The 17,552-nt window shown below is 40.1% G+C and overlaps 1 protein-coding gene across 1 annotated transcript in view; it reads right to left on the reverse strand.

The window, feature by feature from the left end:
* Positions 1–4,346: 4,346 nt before the first annotated feature.
* BASP1 (brain abundant membrane attached signal protein 1) overlaps positions 4,347–17,552 on the reverse strand; it is a gene marked incomplete at its 3' end in the record, with an annotated part of 50,437 nt that continues 37,231 nt past the window's right edge. Inside the window, exon 2 of the mRNA XM_082302496.1 lies at positions 4,347–5,087. Within this exon, the coding sequence (XP_082158622.1) occupies positions 4,347–5,078 (732 nt within the window). The 5' untranslated portion in view covers positions 5,079–5,087. The remainder of the gene's footprint in view (positions 5,088–17,552) is intronic.

Consider the following 17,552-nt stretch of genomic DNA (forward strand, 5'->3'; position numbering starts at 1 on the left):
ATTGCAGCAGTGGCAACAAACCTGAGGCATTTCTTTGAGACACTCCCCTGTTTGGTTAAATAAGGATAAATTCACAGAAACATGATGTAGTGATAAGAAGCTGCTGAAGGAAGACTAATGGCTTGATTCACCCACTGATTCAGTAAACTTGCACCAAGTTGGATGAAGTTCATGCTGATCTGGAAAAGGCAGTGGTCAGGTGAGACAGAGATCAGACAGACCTCCTAGTTCAGTGCTGGGACAAAGGAAGCACCAGCAAAAATTCAGAAGTCACTGACTTTACGGTACTGGCAGCCACACGGACATGTGCCTGGAAGTGCTGTCACGTAGGGCACCAACACATCCTGTAATGTTTTATTGTACTATATCTTCAAGGAGGTGTCTATCCTGTACAGACACAGAAATTAAGTGTACAGAACCAAGGACAAGTGGTAGGCATTGCTTCTAGGAAGCCATTTCATTATGAATAATTTAACATAACTTTAGGGTTTTTTCCACCTCCAAAACTCATTATAAAAATAGTAGCAGGAACATTTCAACCACAGTTTAAAAAAAAGAAAAAGAAAAAGAAAAAGAATAAGGAAAAGGAAAAGGAAAAGGAAAAGGAAAAGGAAAAGGAAAAGGAAAAGGAAAAGGAAAAGAAAAGAAAAGAAAAGAAAAGAAAAGAAAAGAAAAGAAAAGAAAAGAAAAGAAAAGAAAAGAAAAGAAAAGAAAAGAAAAGAAAAGAAAAGAAAAGAAAAGAAAAGAAAAGAAAAGAAAAGAAAAGAAAAGAAAAGAGGTAAAGCTGCTGTATATTTAACAGCATCTGAGCTTCTCTTTGCTGTCCAAGTGCAAGCAAAGTATGAGCAAAGTCAATGGCACTGACCTTCCTATTGTTGAAGAGAAAGCAACAGATTCTTGACAGTCTCCAGGGCAAAACAAGGGAGACCTTGCAAACATGTCTCTGTGGGGGCTCTAAACAATAGCAAAGGTTCTTTCCCAGGGTTGTATTTCTCTATTCCTTTGGCAAACTTTCACAAAAGGGTTGGGTCCTTTGAGGTTATCTGCAATGTGCTTATGCTCAGAGCATTAACATGCCTGTTAGTTCTGTACCCTCAGCATACTTTTACTGTCATTAGAGAATTATTATTACTCAGAACGAAAGAGTACCTTGGAGATGAGACACTGGACTGCAGAAAAGCAGCCCTCTAGGCACTCACCTCTTCTCATGGCACTTCAGGCAAGCAACATGCATCACATTCGTATTAACCATACATGCCTAGTTCATGAGCTCTTTGAACAGAGATTATGTCTTTCCCTGAGTATGTAGGTATAGAAGAGAAGCATTTTGGAGCAGTGGCCTTGGCCAGAATGCCTTTTAGGCAGCAGTTATACACTAAGAATTTTAGCAACTATGAAAAAACTATTGTGCAGGCCTCTCTATTAACAAAAATATTTAAAACATCATATGGCAACTTTCCTTCTTTATTTTTTGAGAATACTGGACACTTTTAAGTGCACTGATCTTTGGCTGTGCTGCCTCTCAGTTTCCCAAACACAAGTGCATATTTCTTTGACCATGTTATTGATTTCCAGCCTTGTGGGGCACAACATTTCTTGGCAGCATTGACACTGTTGGGACGAAATTGCCATCAGCAAGCAGGTTGTGAGAACCTCAGCATGTGTGTTAAGTTTGTTGTCCACAGCTGCAGAGGCTGCTGGGTTTAGATACAGCTGTGGAACACAGGGGTATTTTTAATTACCTCAAAGAATTAAAGTAAGACTGCATTCAGCATCTTACCGACTTTGAGTATGCCAAATGAAAAATGCTCAGGGGAAAAAAAAAGGCATGTTTTGATTGTCAAACTACTTCAGTAATAAAGATTAGATGCTACTTTGAACATTATATTGAAAGTGAATCGGTGTGATATTGTTAGTAGGCAAATTCTCATACCATCCCAGTAAACAACTTACATACCTATTTTCCACTGGCAGCAACTTCCAGCCCAAAGGAGAACACAGATTTAGTCCCATCAGCTTCAGGGTGATTCAGTGCCACATCACCACTAAGTACCACAGGATTCCTGCACTCCTCCTTTCTATCCCGGCCTCATCTCATGCGAATTCATGCTGTGGTTGTGGACAGAGGTTCTCCCTTTCCAGGACACATCTATACTGGGAAACCAGGGCAGAGGGCTGTTACAGGTGTGCAGGAAAGCTGCAAACTTGGCTGTGCAAGGATGCTGTAAATTGTGACACCTAGAGATGCAAAAAGCTTGGTAAATTACTGCAAAAGTGTTATCTGCCTAACTCTGCACAATGCTTCAGCTGTGTAATATAAAAAATCCTGCCTTGTTTTTAAGCCAGAGTGTTTAGCTGACTTTTCTCTGTGCAAAAAATCCTCTTCGTTATAACGTGTTATGCATGAAATTGACTCCATCACATTAAGGATGCAAAATCTTGATGGTGGTGCGAGATGCCTGGAGGTGAATGACCTGATCTAAGCCCAACAGAATTACCCCTGCCTGTTCCAGTCAGCTTCTCCCGGGTGCACTCTGCATAAGAGTATTGCCAGCATGGTATAGGAAGCTTCTATTTCTGAAAAAAAATAGGATTAGTATTATGCAAGTCTGTAGAGTGAATCATCCTCACTGCATGGAGAGAAAGTATGTGAAATAATTTATACCATTTTAAAACACCATTTTCCTTATTTACTAAATACAAGCCTGCTCATCCTTTTGGTATGTGTACCAGCTGTGTTTCTATTTACCACTGCCCACTTCTATCAGAACTTCTGCTCTGCCTAAAAGTTTACGAATGGGCAGGCTAAATATGCTGCTTTAACCAGTTTTGTGAATCCTGGGCTCTGCACTGAAATCATTGTCCATATCCAGCAATGACACCACTCAGCAGAAACTGCAATTACTCAGCAGTTCTGTTGAATAAAAATGAGGCAAATAGTCAAAAGTAGTGAAAAATGTTAATGCTGGGCTAAACTCTGCTCAACTACACAAGATTATCCATATTTGAAATACACAGGACCAGCCTTTTGTGGCAGCTGTGGTTCATCTCCTACACAATAGTAATGGGGAAAAGAACAAAGTGTATCAGCACTAGAAATATTTTAATAGGACTAGGATTAAATTTAATTGCCTCATTTTAAAAGATCAGTTTATCAAATCTACTGCTAAAGTCCCAGTTAAAACCCAGTCAGCATGCCTGTGGCTCTTTAAAATAGCAAGAGAGCATTTTTTTTTCACATATTAAGACAGGAAAAGCCATTTCTACTTTGCCTGGGATAAAACATATAGGAGATGCGTTGCTCGTTGGCCGCTTCTTCCAACCTCACCTGGGAACACTTGTGGCTGTTGGATAGTTACTATTTATAGGAAAGTAAACAGCCCCAGACATTATACTTCTTCCCTAAGTGTAAGAACCTCCTTTGCCTAGTTCTCAAGTGGTATAAGTAAAGATTTAATCAGTCTTTACACTTATATATTTTTTAAATTATTTAACTTTTATTACTGTTGCACCATTTATACAATTACATATAATTTCAATGCATCCATTGTACATTTTGTTTTTTCATTTGTTTTCCAATGAGTGTGTGTTGGTGTCTGTGACACAGAATGGAAGAGAAACTGGAACTGCAATGAACGCAGACTTTTTCATTTCCACTGACCAATAAACAGAACTACAGGTGCACCCAACCACGGACATGCATTAACTCGTCATGAGAAATCTAGGTAGGCTAAGTAGGATGAGAATGCTTTTTACTCCCAAAAAATATTTGGAGAGGAAGAATTGGAGGATTGGCATTGAGAAATATGTGGACAGCTAAGTGGGTTTTGTCTGAAAGTTGGCATTCATCCACTGCATAAAAAAAATATCAAAATAAGAAAGGCTGTAAATAAAAAAAAAACACAGAAAATACTGCTTTCATAAAGATCTGATTGCCTTGGCACGAACCTAGTGGGCAGAATCAAACGCATCACTCCCAAACCCCATTACAGAACAAAAAGAAGATTTTGATACACTGGTGGAGTGCATTTACAGCAGTTCAGATACAAAATATGTGCTGTACTTTCAGACATCCATTTATTTAATTTTTTTTTTAATCCAGGACTTGTGTCAAGTTGGCAGAAAGTATATTAGATATTTCCCCACAAAAATACTATTTGGATTCTCCCCCCTCCCTCCCTCCCACTTGATGGGACATCCTTTTCATTTTTTCTCCTTTTTTTTTTTCTCCTTCTTTTCTGGGCAATACATATTTGCTATTTCAGATCTGAAACGAGTTAGTATAGCTGAAAAAATAAAAAAAAGACACAGGTTGTTTAAGTGGTTGTTTCAACAGGCTGTCCAATTTAATCTTGCACTGCTATGGTTTGATCCGAATTAGTCGCTGGAACTTCAGAAGGTTTCGCTTCCTCTGGAGGGGCTGCAGGGTCCGAGGCCTTAGCAGTCGAACTAGGTGTTGCTGTTGCCGCGGGCTCCTTGGAAGAAGGCGCAGCCTCGTTGCTGCTAGGTTTTGAGTCTGAAGCTGGGGCCACTTCACTTTTAGTTTCTTGGGCTGCAGGCGTTGCGGGAGCCTCAGTCTTTTTGGCTTCCCCTTCCTCTTTGCTCTTGTCATCTGCTTTACTGGGAGCTGTGGCTTCTGAAGGCTGGGAAGCTTTTGCATCGGTGCTAGGCTCAGAGGGTTTGGGTGCTTCGCTACTGGCAGCGGGAGCAGAGGCAGCAGTCGGCTCCTCTTGCTTGGCTGCCTGTTCGGTATTCTTCTGTGGCTCTACTTTTGCATCAACAACAGCCTCCGACTTCTCAGGTTCTGTTTTCTGGGTTTCTTCCTGGGTCACTGTTTTCTCCTTCTCCCCTTCTTTTTCTTCCGTCTTATTGGCAGCGACCTGAGTATCCTTTTCTCCCTTCTCCTCCTTGTTGTTCTCCTTCACTTCTGCAGTCTCTGTGGTTTTCTGGGCATCCTCAGCCTCCTTTGGAGTCTCCTCTTCCTCAGTTGCTGCTCCTTCAGCCTTCTTGTCTTTGTCTTTAGCTTTTTCATCATTGACACTGTATCCCTTCTTCTTCTTGCTCAGTTTGCCTCCCATGTTGGAGTTCTGTAACAGAAAAGAGAAAGAGTTGATTACCCAAAGCCCAGCATTCATCACTGAGAGAATCAAATTCAGATCAACTGAAGTGCAAAGGAAAAATTTATTCTAGCTCCTGAAAAGCAGACCACATGAGGTTTGATAAGATGTTCTTAGCTGAATTACCAATTCTGCAAAGCACCACCGCCACTGAGCTTACATCCTGCTCAGCCCTGCAGACTTTCAGTCAGCAAACCCCCTTCTGCCACATCCCTTATGAGCAGTCCTCTGAGCAGCGCTTACACTGGTTATAGTTCAGCAGGGAGGAAGGGGACAGAGTAGCAAGAAGTAGCAAGATGATGGAGCACTTACATACAACCACAATCTTTTGTGGCCTGAGAAAGAGTGGAAGAAGAAAAAAAACCACAGGTTTGGGAATATTCTGGTTTGGGAATGAACTGAATTTGACTGCCAATCTTGGCATCCACCACTGGTTAACACAAAGTCCACTATCACTTTAGCAAAGGCTCTGAACCACCTTGTCACTAAGGTCTAAAGAAACCAGAGAAGGCTAATGCAGAAGACTGCGTCTACTCCCCACATCTCACTGCCTGTTACCCCACAGCCAGTTTCGCTTGTATATACAGCCTCTGGAGAGGGCTGATGGTACCCAGAGGCCAGGAGCATGTGCTTTTCTCACCCAGAGGGATGTGGGCACCCACATCCAGCTGCCCCAGAGGCAGGAACAGCTCCCATGCACAGAGTGCCACCCAGCTTTGCAGCTTCCACAGGGACTGCCCACCCAAAGCCTGACAGGAACTCATCAGGATGGGAAACACGGACCCTGAAGCACAGCAAGACTGTGACCACTCCATAAGACAAAAGAAACAAATACAGGTACTTCTGACCACAAGCTTACATGTGCATGTGACATGATACAACAAAAAATGGGAGAAGAAGGGGACGTATTTGTGGCCTCTGCTCCTGGTTTCCAAACATGACAAGCAATCAGGTACACTGTTCAGTTATTTAAAAGAAGCTGAGCACATTTGTAACCATATCAGTATTTACACAGCCTTTATGTGGGAGTCTTAACTAAGACTATACAAAATCTTTCACAGTACTTCAAAGCAACTTTGTCTACAGAAACAGGAGATACAGACATATTGGGTCATTAATGAAAACAAAACCCTCTATGAATGGAGAAAAAAATTACAATTCTAGTATAAAAGCAAATATTTAATTCATGCTTAATGAAAGGTTAACAAAAAATATTTCTGTGTTTCCTACTATTTGAAAATAGAAGAAGGTGACTTTTTTCAAAGAACTGTCAAACAAATGTTTAATGTAAGGACTTCTCCAAGGGAGATGAATCATTCTAATTTTCTGTTTTGCACAGGTAGATTTAATTTTAGGTTGTATATTTTTCACACACTTGCTAAAGATGTGAATACAAATCAGTAAAAATTCATAGGATTGTTAATAGCAGGCTGAATATAAGGTAATATTACATACAACTAAGAACTAGCTGCCTCTCAGTAGATTTTCTGCTATCACAGATACAAGCCCCAGGCAGAGCCCAACAACCAGATATCCACACATCTTGGGCAAAAATGAGATATTATGGTCAGCAGAGATCTTTCTGACTTCAGCTTTCAAAAAGAGTAATTTGCAGCAATTTCAAAAACAGTAATTTGCAAATACTGTTGAAATGTTATCACACAGCCCTGTAAAATGGTAATGTGATGTTAGTGAAACATTGCTTTGTTGTCTGAAATTTTACAGGAACAGCAATAAAAGGATTAACTTCCACAGAGTCACAGTTGAGCAATCTAATCTCTACCTTCATGACAGAGTTATCAGGTTTTTAGGTATTTAGGGCAGGCTATGGACATTAGTTTGTTATCTGACAAATGTATGGTCTTCCTGATTACTCCATAAATATTTCCCTGATTACTGTTTATGTACAGCTACAACCAAATACTTTGAAAGGGCTTTTGCAAGTCAGCAGGATTGGAGATTTATATTGAAGCCTTGTGCATATTCCAATTTGTAATCCCTAATTAAGCCTTTATTTCCCAGCAAAGCATAAAGTACTGTGAGCCTAATTTCCTTTGTTGCATATTCTGTATTTTTCAAGATTTTGCTATTTCAAGGATAGTAGTAACTCACTACAATTTATATTTCCTTCCACAACAATCTTTTGACCTCAGATATTGTTAGATACAGAATGTCTATGCCAAAGGACCTTTAAAAAGTAGAGAAGCATGCATATGATAAATGTGCTCCCAAACGAAGAAAAGAAACATGCTCTGTCTTTGCTTGGAGGTACACTGTGAAATCTCTGTGTCTCAGTTTGCATCACAGCCAGCTGGCTCAAGATATGGGAGCAGAAGATGGGGAAGAGGTTGGAGACTATCGTTATGGTCTATTAGCAAATATTTACATTTACAAAGGGACTGCCATCTTCCAGCAGAGTTTCAACTACTTTGTAACAGAATAAATTCACTCTTTGTGACACTGAATATCATATCTCCCTGGTAAAAAGCTGCCTAAATCATTGCAATAGCAGCTGTGCCAGGCTATGATGCAAAAGCAGAGCAATCATCAGGGTCATTGCCCAGGTAACAATGCTACCATGTCCCTTTCCCCCATATCTGATTTACAAACATTCCTCCTCTCCCCAGACTTCTGGTAACACATCTGGGCTCCTCTGTCACCTTTTCCAAGAACAGCCCCATATGCTCCACGGCTTCAAACAGCTGCTGGTCTCGTTCCTGTCCCAGCCTGAAGCACACTTCTGAACCATTCAGTGCAGAGTCCCAGGGTGGGGCAGACACAAAGCAGGCCTTAAAAAGTATTTTAAAATTACAACCAGCTATACCCGTGAGAAGACCAACATGTGGACCACTACACCTAAACATCTCTGTGACTGTGCTGGATATTGCTGCAAGGTTAATCCTGCCTGGTACTAAACGAAAGTAGGTGTCAGTGAAATGTCTCCCAAGTGAAGCAAAGTGCAAAAAAGTCATTGAGATGTGAATTCATACAGTGTTAAATCCACTCTGTGTTACTGCCTACATGTTAACACTTGAAAGGGCACAGACCTCTTTCCCACCCCCCACCAAAGGACTAAATTATGAAGGAAAAAAAAGGGGATGCACTCTCTGTCCCAGGGAGACTGGGGGTCCTGGATTCATTGCTCAGCCTCTTCCACTACCCTGCCTCTTCCTAACCCCATAATCATTGCATTCATGTTGTGAATGACAGACCCAGAACCAAAATTTGCCTACGACTATTAACCATTATTTACGGGCTAAGCCCCAGTATATCTTCAGTTATTTGAACTTCCATTGACAGGTACAGGTTTTGAACTAGCTTCAGCAGCTGCCAAGTGAGCATAATGCTCTTTGTAGCAAGCATATCCCAAAGGAAGATCCTCAATAATTTTGCTGCTGAGCACCATTCCTATAAAATGGCACAGCATTTGATGGCTGTGCCTTCTTACTGTTGGAAAGAAAAGGGTCTAGAGACGGACAGTCCAGAAGCCAATTTTATATAAGAAGATGAAATATATCAGTAATTTTCAGGGAACTTCGGTGAACAAGTTTGCAGACCAATACTTCAGAAGAGCAAAGTAAAATATAACACTTGGGAGCTACAGTAGAGTTTATCTGCTTCCCAGGCCGCTCAGTATTCTTTATATTGCTCTTCTTATAGAAAAAGAAACAGATCCAGAGATTGCTGTGACTCACTGTAGAAGAGCTACTCCTTGCAACAAGAGCAAGGATTTCTTCAGTTTCTAGAGGCAGTTATATGCTTTGCTCATCCTGAAGTTTCCATTCTCCTGCAGGAAGCAGGAACAGAACAAGAGAGCTTGCATAGTTATCTTTCTTACTGTATAGTAGAAATAACCTCCAGAGTGGATTATTTGGATTAAAAAATACCATATGTTCGGTTCACTCGGAGAATGTTAAGCATTTTGAAATTTGCATATTTGTGATAATCAGGACTCAAAGATTCAAGGTCCATAAGACCATAATGCAAGAGGAAGAAGAACTCACAGAACACTTCAAATTTTCCATATGAAGACTCATAGACATGAGTACCTGGAACATGGGCAGCATACATCTGTACAGTTTGTAAAAATAATTATTATTTGGATGTTCTATACTTCAAATTATACTTCTATATTGAAAAAGTTCCTAGAATTAGCCTCTTACTATCTCTTTTGTCAGTAAAGATTTGTCTGCCTAATTAGTTTTCTTATGGGCTTGTAAACTTCTAAACATTTATTTTAGCATAGGCTTTCACATGCCATTACAGAGTCTGACTATTTCAAGAATGGACTTGCTATCACCCTCCCTCCCAGTACTGCGAGCAGGGCAACAGGAAAGGACAAACACACAGCTAGCACCCTTATGTTACCTCAGTCTGATTGCCAAAACTAAACTCCCAAAGCTCCTGTTCAACTGCATGCAAAGCAGTCCATCTCCAGAAAAACCAGTTCAGGAAGACAATAGGTACCTTCTGGAATTCCACTGCCTCCAGCGCAGGGTAGGCACATGTGGTGGGTCAGGCCAAAATAGCCCTTGCACAAGCCTGTTCCCAGGCATGAGTTATCTCACATTGCCTGCAGACAACTGCTGTAAAATGCACATCCCTTGCAAGGCAGGGTTTCAACACTCCAAATCAAATGAAATACCGATCTCAGAAACTGCCCCACCCCCCAGGTGCTGAAAAGAAATAGAAAGATCTTGAAGAAGCCATTTCATCTCTATGCCTCATTGATTCACCCTACACCTTCACTAAAAATAAATTTTTAAAAAACGCAAAAATTTTTTATTAAGGGACACATATGGGAACTGAAAGAAACAAGGGGTATGCAAACACAGTTTTTGAAAGATTTTCTGAAATTTTTCTGAAAGAAAAACACCCAAAATTTACTACTTCTCAAAATATGCAGTAGAATTTCATGCTGTCCATTACACCTACACATACACACATGCACGCACTCAGAGACATTCCTATCCTCACCAGGCCAGGTCAATCAGTTTTCCAGCTTAATGTTAGAAAATGTCTGTTAGCATACCCTTAGAATTAGACTTCCTAGCATTGCCTTTATAGCAGTAAAGCCATGTTTTTCTGTTCTTTCTCCATTATCTTCACATATCTTCCTTTTCGACTGATTTTACTTGGAATTAACAGAAGAGAAATGCTAGGTCTTGTTCAAGTTCAAGCCTCTTCAAACCTCAGTATCAGTGACCTCTTTTCTTTTCTTCTTTTCTTTTCTTTTCTTTTCTTTTCTTTTCTTTTCTTTTCTTTTCTTTTCTTTTCTTTTCTTTTCTTTTCTTTTCTTTTCTTTTCTTTTCTTTTCTTTTCTTTTCTTCTCTTTTCTTTTCTTTTCTTTTTTTCTTTTCTCTTTTCTCTCTTCTCCCTTCCCTTCCCTTCCCTTCCCTTCCCTTCCCTTCCCTTCCCTTCCCTTCCCTTCCCTTCCCTTCCCTTCCCTTCCCTTCCCTTCCCTTCCCTTCCCTTCCCTTCCCTTCCCTTCCCTTCCCTTCCCTTCCCTTCCCTTCCCTTCCCCTCTTTCTCCTAAATCTTTTCCCCTTAGCAGTTCCCTTCCCTTCCCTACCCCATCCTCTTGTTCTGCACTTCAGAGCAGTGATGGGAACCAGCTCTTCTACAGTCAGGCAGGCTGGCATGAGGGAGGCAGGAGGAAACACACCCTTGGCCACCTCTCCCTTCTGAGGAAATGCTGTGCTGTCACAGAGCTGTGCCAGGAGAGGCCCAGCACATTGTGGAAATCTGCACCTGCAGGGCAGTGAGCGTCACCTGCACACCTGCACAGACCCCAGAGCAGCAAGGTGCTCGGACATGAGCTGCACACAACAAAATATGACCTGGCTGTTCCTTAGCACTATACAATTTTGTGTGTTTAGTGCTGTGAGACACACAATAACAAACTGGGAACATCTCAGCTTGGCACCTGTACTGTTTTCTTCAGGGACCACCGAGAATCTTGAATCTCTCCCTCACCATGTGCACAGTCCTGTAGCTACTGCACCTCCTTTCCTTCTTCCAAAGCCTTGTGAATCTCAATATTTAGAAAAAGGGTATAGAGCAAAAGAACAGTGAATGCTTGAAACACAGAAATTGTCCTCACTTGATTTCCTAATCTTGATCTTTAAAAGGAGCCAATTCCAATTTTGGGACCTACCTGTTTTCTTTTAAAACCCAGACAATAAAGGAATTCTAGGAAGTAATATTGCCAAGTTTAGGTGTTTCATTCTCAGCCAGATTTCAGTTCTACTTTTCTCTGGTGAGAAGTGGAATACATTTAATACAAATTTCTTTTTTTTTAAAAAAGGAGAACTTCAATTTTTATATTATGCTTAAATTTCTCAGGGACATGTACACCACACAAAAATGGGAAGCATGATTTTTAATATAAGCCATTTGTTATTAATATATCTAAATTATTATTGTTGATATTAGACTTCAATTATGAGAGTTATAATAATTTAAGCACACAGCAGGCTGATATAAAATTATCTCTGTCTAAGACCTTGTCCATGAAAAACTGCTTCATTTGAGAAGCATAACTGCTAGTAATACAGCAAGTTATCAGAAATGTTAACAATCACCTGGCAATCTTTTTGAGAGCAAATTAAAAAGTTGTACCTGAGATATGGCTAAGATTTATGTGAAATACTTGAGCTCAGAAGTGTGTATTAATTAATCAATTAGGAACCAAATTTTCGAAGAACAAATGAAGGGCGGTGGTCAGCAGTTTAATAACAGGTAAAGGTTTTGCCAGAATTATCAATTCATAGAGCATCAACCTGAAGCCACAAGTACTTCACTCATATAATCCATTTTTGCACCCTGTATGTAAAAAAAGGTAGCTAGCTAGGCAGAATTCCTGAATAAAAGTAAAATTTGTCCATTATTTGATCAAAGAGTGATGAAGATTTTATGGGTTACATTGAAAGCCGCTGTTGGAGACTCTGGACTTGCATCCTTCTGACTTGGAGGACTCTACAGATGAAGAACCTGGATGCATAACAGTGACTGAAGATCCACTACTCAGCCTGACTGTGGGCAGAGACCTGCACTACCTTTGCTGTAGGAGGGTCTGCAGAAACAGGTACATGACAGCACTGCCTTATGCAGTCTGTGCGTGTGTCACTCCATGTGAAAGCCACTTGAATGAAGCACTGACCCGTGTGCCGCAGAGTCACTTTGTAGAAGCATGTTCCAAATGTAATACACCTCATTCCTACAACACACAAGTAGCCTCTCCGGCTACAGAGCCATCTTGCAGAACACATAAGCTGAACACAGGCCACTGTTGCCTTCCTGAGTCAATGAGCAGCACGGAAGAAATGCTCTGCCGTGTGCGAATTCCCTACTCACCCCAAGCAGGGCTGTGCTTTGTAGGCAGAGATAACATCTTTCATTAGACCACCTAATAGGGATGGAGATAACAGCACCCCTATTCTCCTTAGACAATTGCCTACAGCTAACACATTTTTGTGTTAGCTTTCTTCATTATTTTCTTACTGCTGGTTTCAAATCAGAACTGTAGTGTTTTGCCACATGTGGGGTTTTTTCACTGATCTAACACAGTGCTACTTTGCCCAGCAGTGCAGATACATCTGCGAGCATGTTCAGCTTCATCCCTGGCAGGAAATTCAAAGCTGTTTTGTTTGCATTGTGTATAACAAAAACAAGTCACATTAAAAACTGAGCAAAACAGAAGCAGCATAAAATATATTATTTTTACAGTGCAGTGTATGTATTGCTCGGCTTTGCATTCAGTTCATCTGATGCTCTGATTGCTTAAATGAAAAATGCTGCCATCAATTTCTACTTATTTGCCTCATGTGCTCCATTCTGTTTACCAGTCTTCCTACAGACTCAAGATGCAGCTCACATTCAAAGCATTTCTCCTATATTCAGATTAACTGCATATGTTCTCTTTGTGGAATAATAAAAGCAGCTTGCCGACATGCTCGTGCAGGCACACACATGCAGCCAAAAGTCAGCCTGCCCCAGAGTGAGATCTTAATCACACCATTGTCAGGCACATGGCTGGAAGAGGAAACTGCTGCAAACACCTGCTTTGCAGAGACTAACCTTACAAGAGCACCTTTTGTAGAAAAAGCTTGCAGGCTTCAAATAACCTGAAAGACTAAGCCAAAACATATAAGCATATGCCTTCTCTTTCTTGTTTCTAAATTGCCACATCATTTTGGGGTTTGTGCATGTCTCCTCAACAACCAGTTTAATAACTATTTCATACTAGCCAGAGTTTTCTAACCTGTATCCTAGAATTAAGTTCCTAAGTAGGAAATGATGCAAATTTCAGAGGTGGTTATTACCCACATCTTTGAGGCTGTTTAGGTCCCAGGACATGCACCACTGAGGGAGAGGCAAGATTCCACACATATTATTCCAATTATGGCCAGCCACTTTTTGCCTCCCTCAAATACTTAAGACACCACCACCATGTCTAATTACAAAAACACACAAGGTGATAAAAGCCTAAATAATGGGATTATTTCCCTTCAAATCGTATTTTGCTTGAATTCTGTCTCTCCAATGCAATCCCTGCCATGGATCTCAACACCACAAATATGTTCATGGCTTGTAAACCCATGAACGGTTCCTCCTTTGGGTGCCTCCAAAGGCTACATTAAAAATGCAACAGTCAGAAGCTAGCAAGCAATGAAAACATTCTCCTCCTCCACACTACAGTCCTGCGGAAGAGGAGAGGTGGGAAGACCTCATTCCTGGAAGGACTGCACACTGGAAAAGGGAATCAAGCTTAACACTTATAGCCTGTATTTCTCCAGCCTCCTCCTGAACAAAGAACAAACAGTACAGAGAACATGAAGATAGCTGAAACTCATGCTTTCTATACTAAAAAAAGAAATTATCATATGGTCCTCATTTACATGTTTTCTTCAATATTAAAAGTTCTCAGCTGCTGTTTGTATAAATAGTAAACTTACCTGTCATTTCTTATAATAGGCATGGAGAGCCACATTCACATTTGGAATGAGGCATTTGGGTATTTAACTAGGGAACTGTCACTAGAGACAGTTATTTATGGGGATATATATTTACTTTTTAATTGTCTAACATTCTACATTCAAAAACACCTCTATTACTTTAATGCCCATTTAAATGGTCAAACTAGTTTTAATCAAACTTGAAAGAGTCCTTAGAATATAAATTACAGTATGCTATAAGAAACAGGTGCATTGGCTTTGAAATCTAGGAACTACCAGTTTTGCTTTGAAAATGGATTCTCCAAATTATTGCTAAATTCTTCCTCATTTTTGTTTTCCATCTCATGGTGTTGCTTGCTGAAAACAGCAAGGGCTCTAAAAGAGCATTTTACATTCTGGCATACATTCTTGCATTCTTACATTCTGGCTGTAAGAAAGCATCCTATACCTAGGAACAGAACTTTTAACACACAGCTCAGACCTAGGATAGGTCATGGCAATCTTTAGACTATGTAATTTCCTTCTGTTTGCATGACACCCTCACCAAAAGGAATGAAACCCCATCTACAATTATAAACCAAATCCAGTTCTCAGTTTCGTTTTTCATTTTTAAGTACAAGGCACATGGACTGCAACACACCACTTCTGACTGCAGCACATGACTCCACAATTGCACCACTGAAAGGAGGAAAACAGGGAACCAAGACCAATCACCATCGACTTAACGCAGCACTTGATGCTGCTGTGCATATCATGGTGCTCATGAGAGCACTGCAAGCTGTTCCTTCCAAAATACACAGTATTTAATTTACCTAGCAAAAAAAAAAAAAAAAAAAGCAATTTAAATGAAGTATTTGTTGTTGTCTCCTTTATTCCATAAAATAACTAAGTATTTTAAGATAGAGTATCTAGTTAAAAAATTCTCTATCTGCTTCTACATGTTTTAGTTCTATATTAAGCTGCAGGAATAGCTTTCCTCTGTTTTTCCTCAAAAGGAAATGACTGCATGTCTACTTGATGCTCCTGGATGTACCACATTTTTGGGTTTAGACATTAGAAGAGGTTGGCTGATTTTGAAAGAACACTGGCAGCTCTTTTCTCCCAAAGAACATGCATCTACTTCAGTCACTGGTGATGTGCCCACCCTCCCGACAGCCTCAGCCCGGAACACAGCAACAACATTCCTCGCAAGTTAAGGCATATGCAAGAGTCAGAGGATAAAGCCAATTTCATCCTGCAGCTAATACACAATTGCTAATGACAGTTAAATTAGTAATTGAAACATTATTCCAAAAATACCTGTACGTCTAACATGGCATTAGAAAGCTGAGCATGCTTACGTCCTTAGGATAGTGTTACACATCATGCCTCTGGTGGAATTTAACCTCCTGTAAGCAACCAGCACAAAGCCTACTCACCACCTCAGCAGCAGTTAGAGGGTATTTTACACCAGCTCCCTGAAGAGCTGCTGCATTTCTCCTTGGAGTAACAACTTCTGACTTTCAGTCCTGTGTACAAAGTTTCATTTTAAACAAAAAATGTTGTACTGAAGTCAAAGTATTCAAGTCAAGTCATGACTTGTATAACATCAAAACTACCTATAATTAAACCTGTGAGACTTTGGGCTGAATTACAAGTATTTCTCCTGTTGCTAAGAAAAAATTCTTCCTCGTGATCACAGTATCAGTGTCAGCAGCTTATCAGCTCTCAGCTTCTCACGGCTCTGTTGTAATAATGTCTTCTTGTAAAAACGTGCTCAAAAGAAATCAGGGAAATGGAAGACTGAATGCTCAACACCTTGGAAAACTTTCTATGTTTGTGTGCCTGAGCACTTATTTTTGCCATATACATCTTCTACCAGACTGCAGCTTGGTCTATTATATTAAGTTTTTCACTTCAGTCTTTCTCACTTCCTGGTTCTCACACTAGCACAATATGTGTGGGTTTTTTTTTTTTTTTTTTTTAACCAGCATACATTAAGACAAAAGAAAATCTCATATTCCAGACTTTCTTTTTTGATCTTATTTAGAATGCATGTCTAATACTGCATTTTGACTTTTTTCCTTTCCGCCCTCCTTTTTTAAACAAAACATTACATTGAAACTGGTTTACCAGTTTCACCTTAGTCACTGGGGGAAAAAATAACATGGAATAGGTATTCAAAAATCACTGAAAGAAAAGAGCATTAACCAGCTAATTTTTATTTGTATCCTATCTCTCTCCATCGTTTCCATCACTACTCATTTGCACCCCTCTGATGGCTGTTCAAAATACCAAGACACCTTAGGCAATCTTTTATTAAGACTTGCAGTATTCTCCAAAGCTTGAGAAATGACAGCTGTATTTCTCGATACAGCTGGAGAACCCGAGGTCAATGAAGCCTTTTACACTCCTTCGGTGCCACATGATGGTAATAAGGTTAACATGTATTCTGAGGGTGCCAGAGGGTTGAAAGAACCACAGATTGTGTTTCGATTTCAGTAGTGCAAGACAACAGTAGGAACTGCAGAAAAAAACCAACATCTGTTAGAGAGTTTCATCTCCTGATCCAACAGGATAATGGTCAGCTTTAAAAAATTTTTGTTTGAAAACATAAAGTGTTTCTAATCATCCCAAAGTAAGAGCCATGCCAGGCAGTAAGATGTACCATGCCACGTTTTAAGCCATTAGATGTCAACTTGGATTCGAAACTGCCAGGCCTAGGGTGATTGCCTAAATTTCTTTCTGAAATCTTCACTGACTGTACTTTCTCTTTTCTTTTTGCTTGTTTTCGTTTGTGTTATATTGGGATGTCTGATCAGCTCTGCTAGAGGGAAGGTTACGTAAGACTGGAGGCTAACAAGTCCATTTGGCAAGATATGAAGTGAGCAGCTAGTGCAATCCATGAATTGCACTATGAGATTTATGTTCAAACCAGGAAAGGCAGACATCCAATTTAATAATTACTCAGCCAGAATCATTCCAAGCTAGCAGCTACCCAAAAAGGAGAAGAACAAACATTGCAGCAGCAATGAAAGCTGGAAATCAGGAAAGATGATCAGATGCATACCTCCTCAATAAAATAGCTTGGTTTACTTTTCCATTTAAGTATCAGTAGGAAATCCGCCCATAAGAGCTATGAAATTTAAACTCACTAAATGAAAGCAAAAACAACTTTGCAGAGATGGCTGTGGAAATGGATGTAGTCCCTTTTCCACCCCTCACCTGAGCACTAACTTGCATTTTATGTCAATGAATTTAGTTAATACTTAATATGGCCACAATTCAATTTTAGCAGTTCAGAACCCTTAGCAATTGTCTTTGATGATATAGCTCTTAGACAGACTTCCATCAAGGCTGAATGTATGCCAATTTGCAGTTTTGGTCACCTCATACCATATAACAGAAAAAAGCCTACTTTCCAAAGCCCATGTGCTATTTATAGAGAACTTTTACAGTCATTCCTTCATTTTAAGAAGCTTTCAGCCCAGGGCTATGT

The sequence above is a fragment of the Coloeus monedula genome, assembly GCF_965178545.1.
Source record: "Coloeus monedula genome assembly, chromosome: 1".
NCBI lineage: Eukaryota > Metazoa > Chordata > Aves > Passeriformes > Corvidae > Coloeus > Coloeus monedula.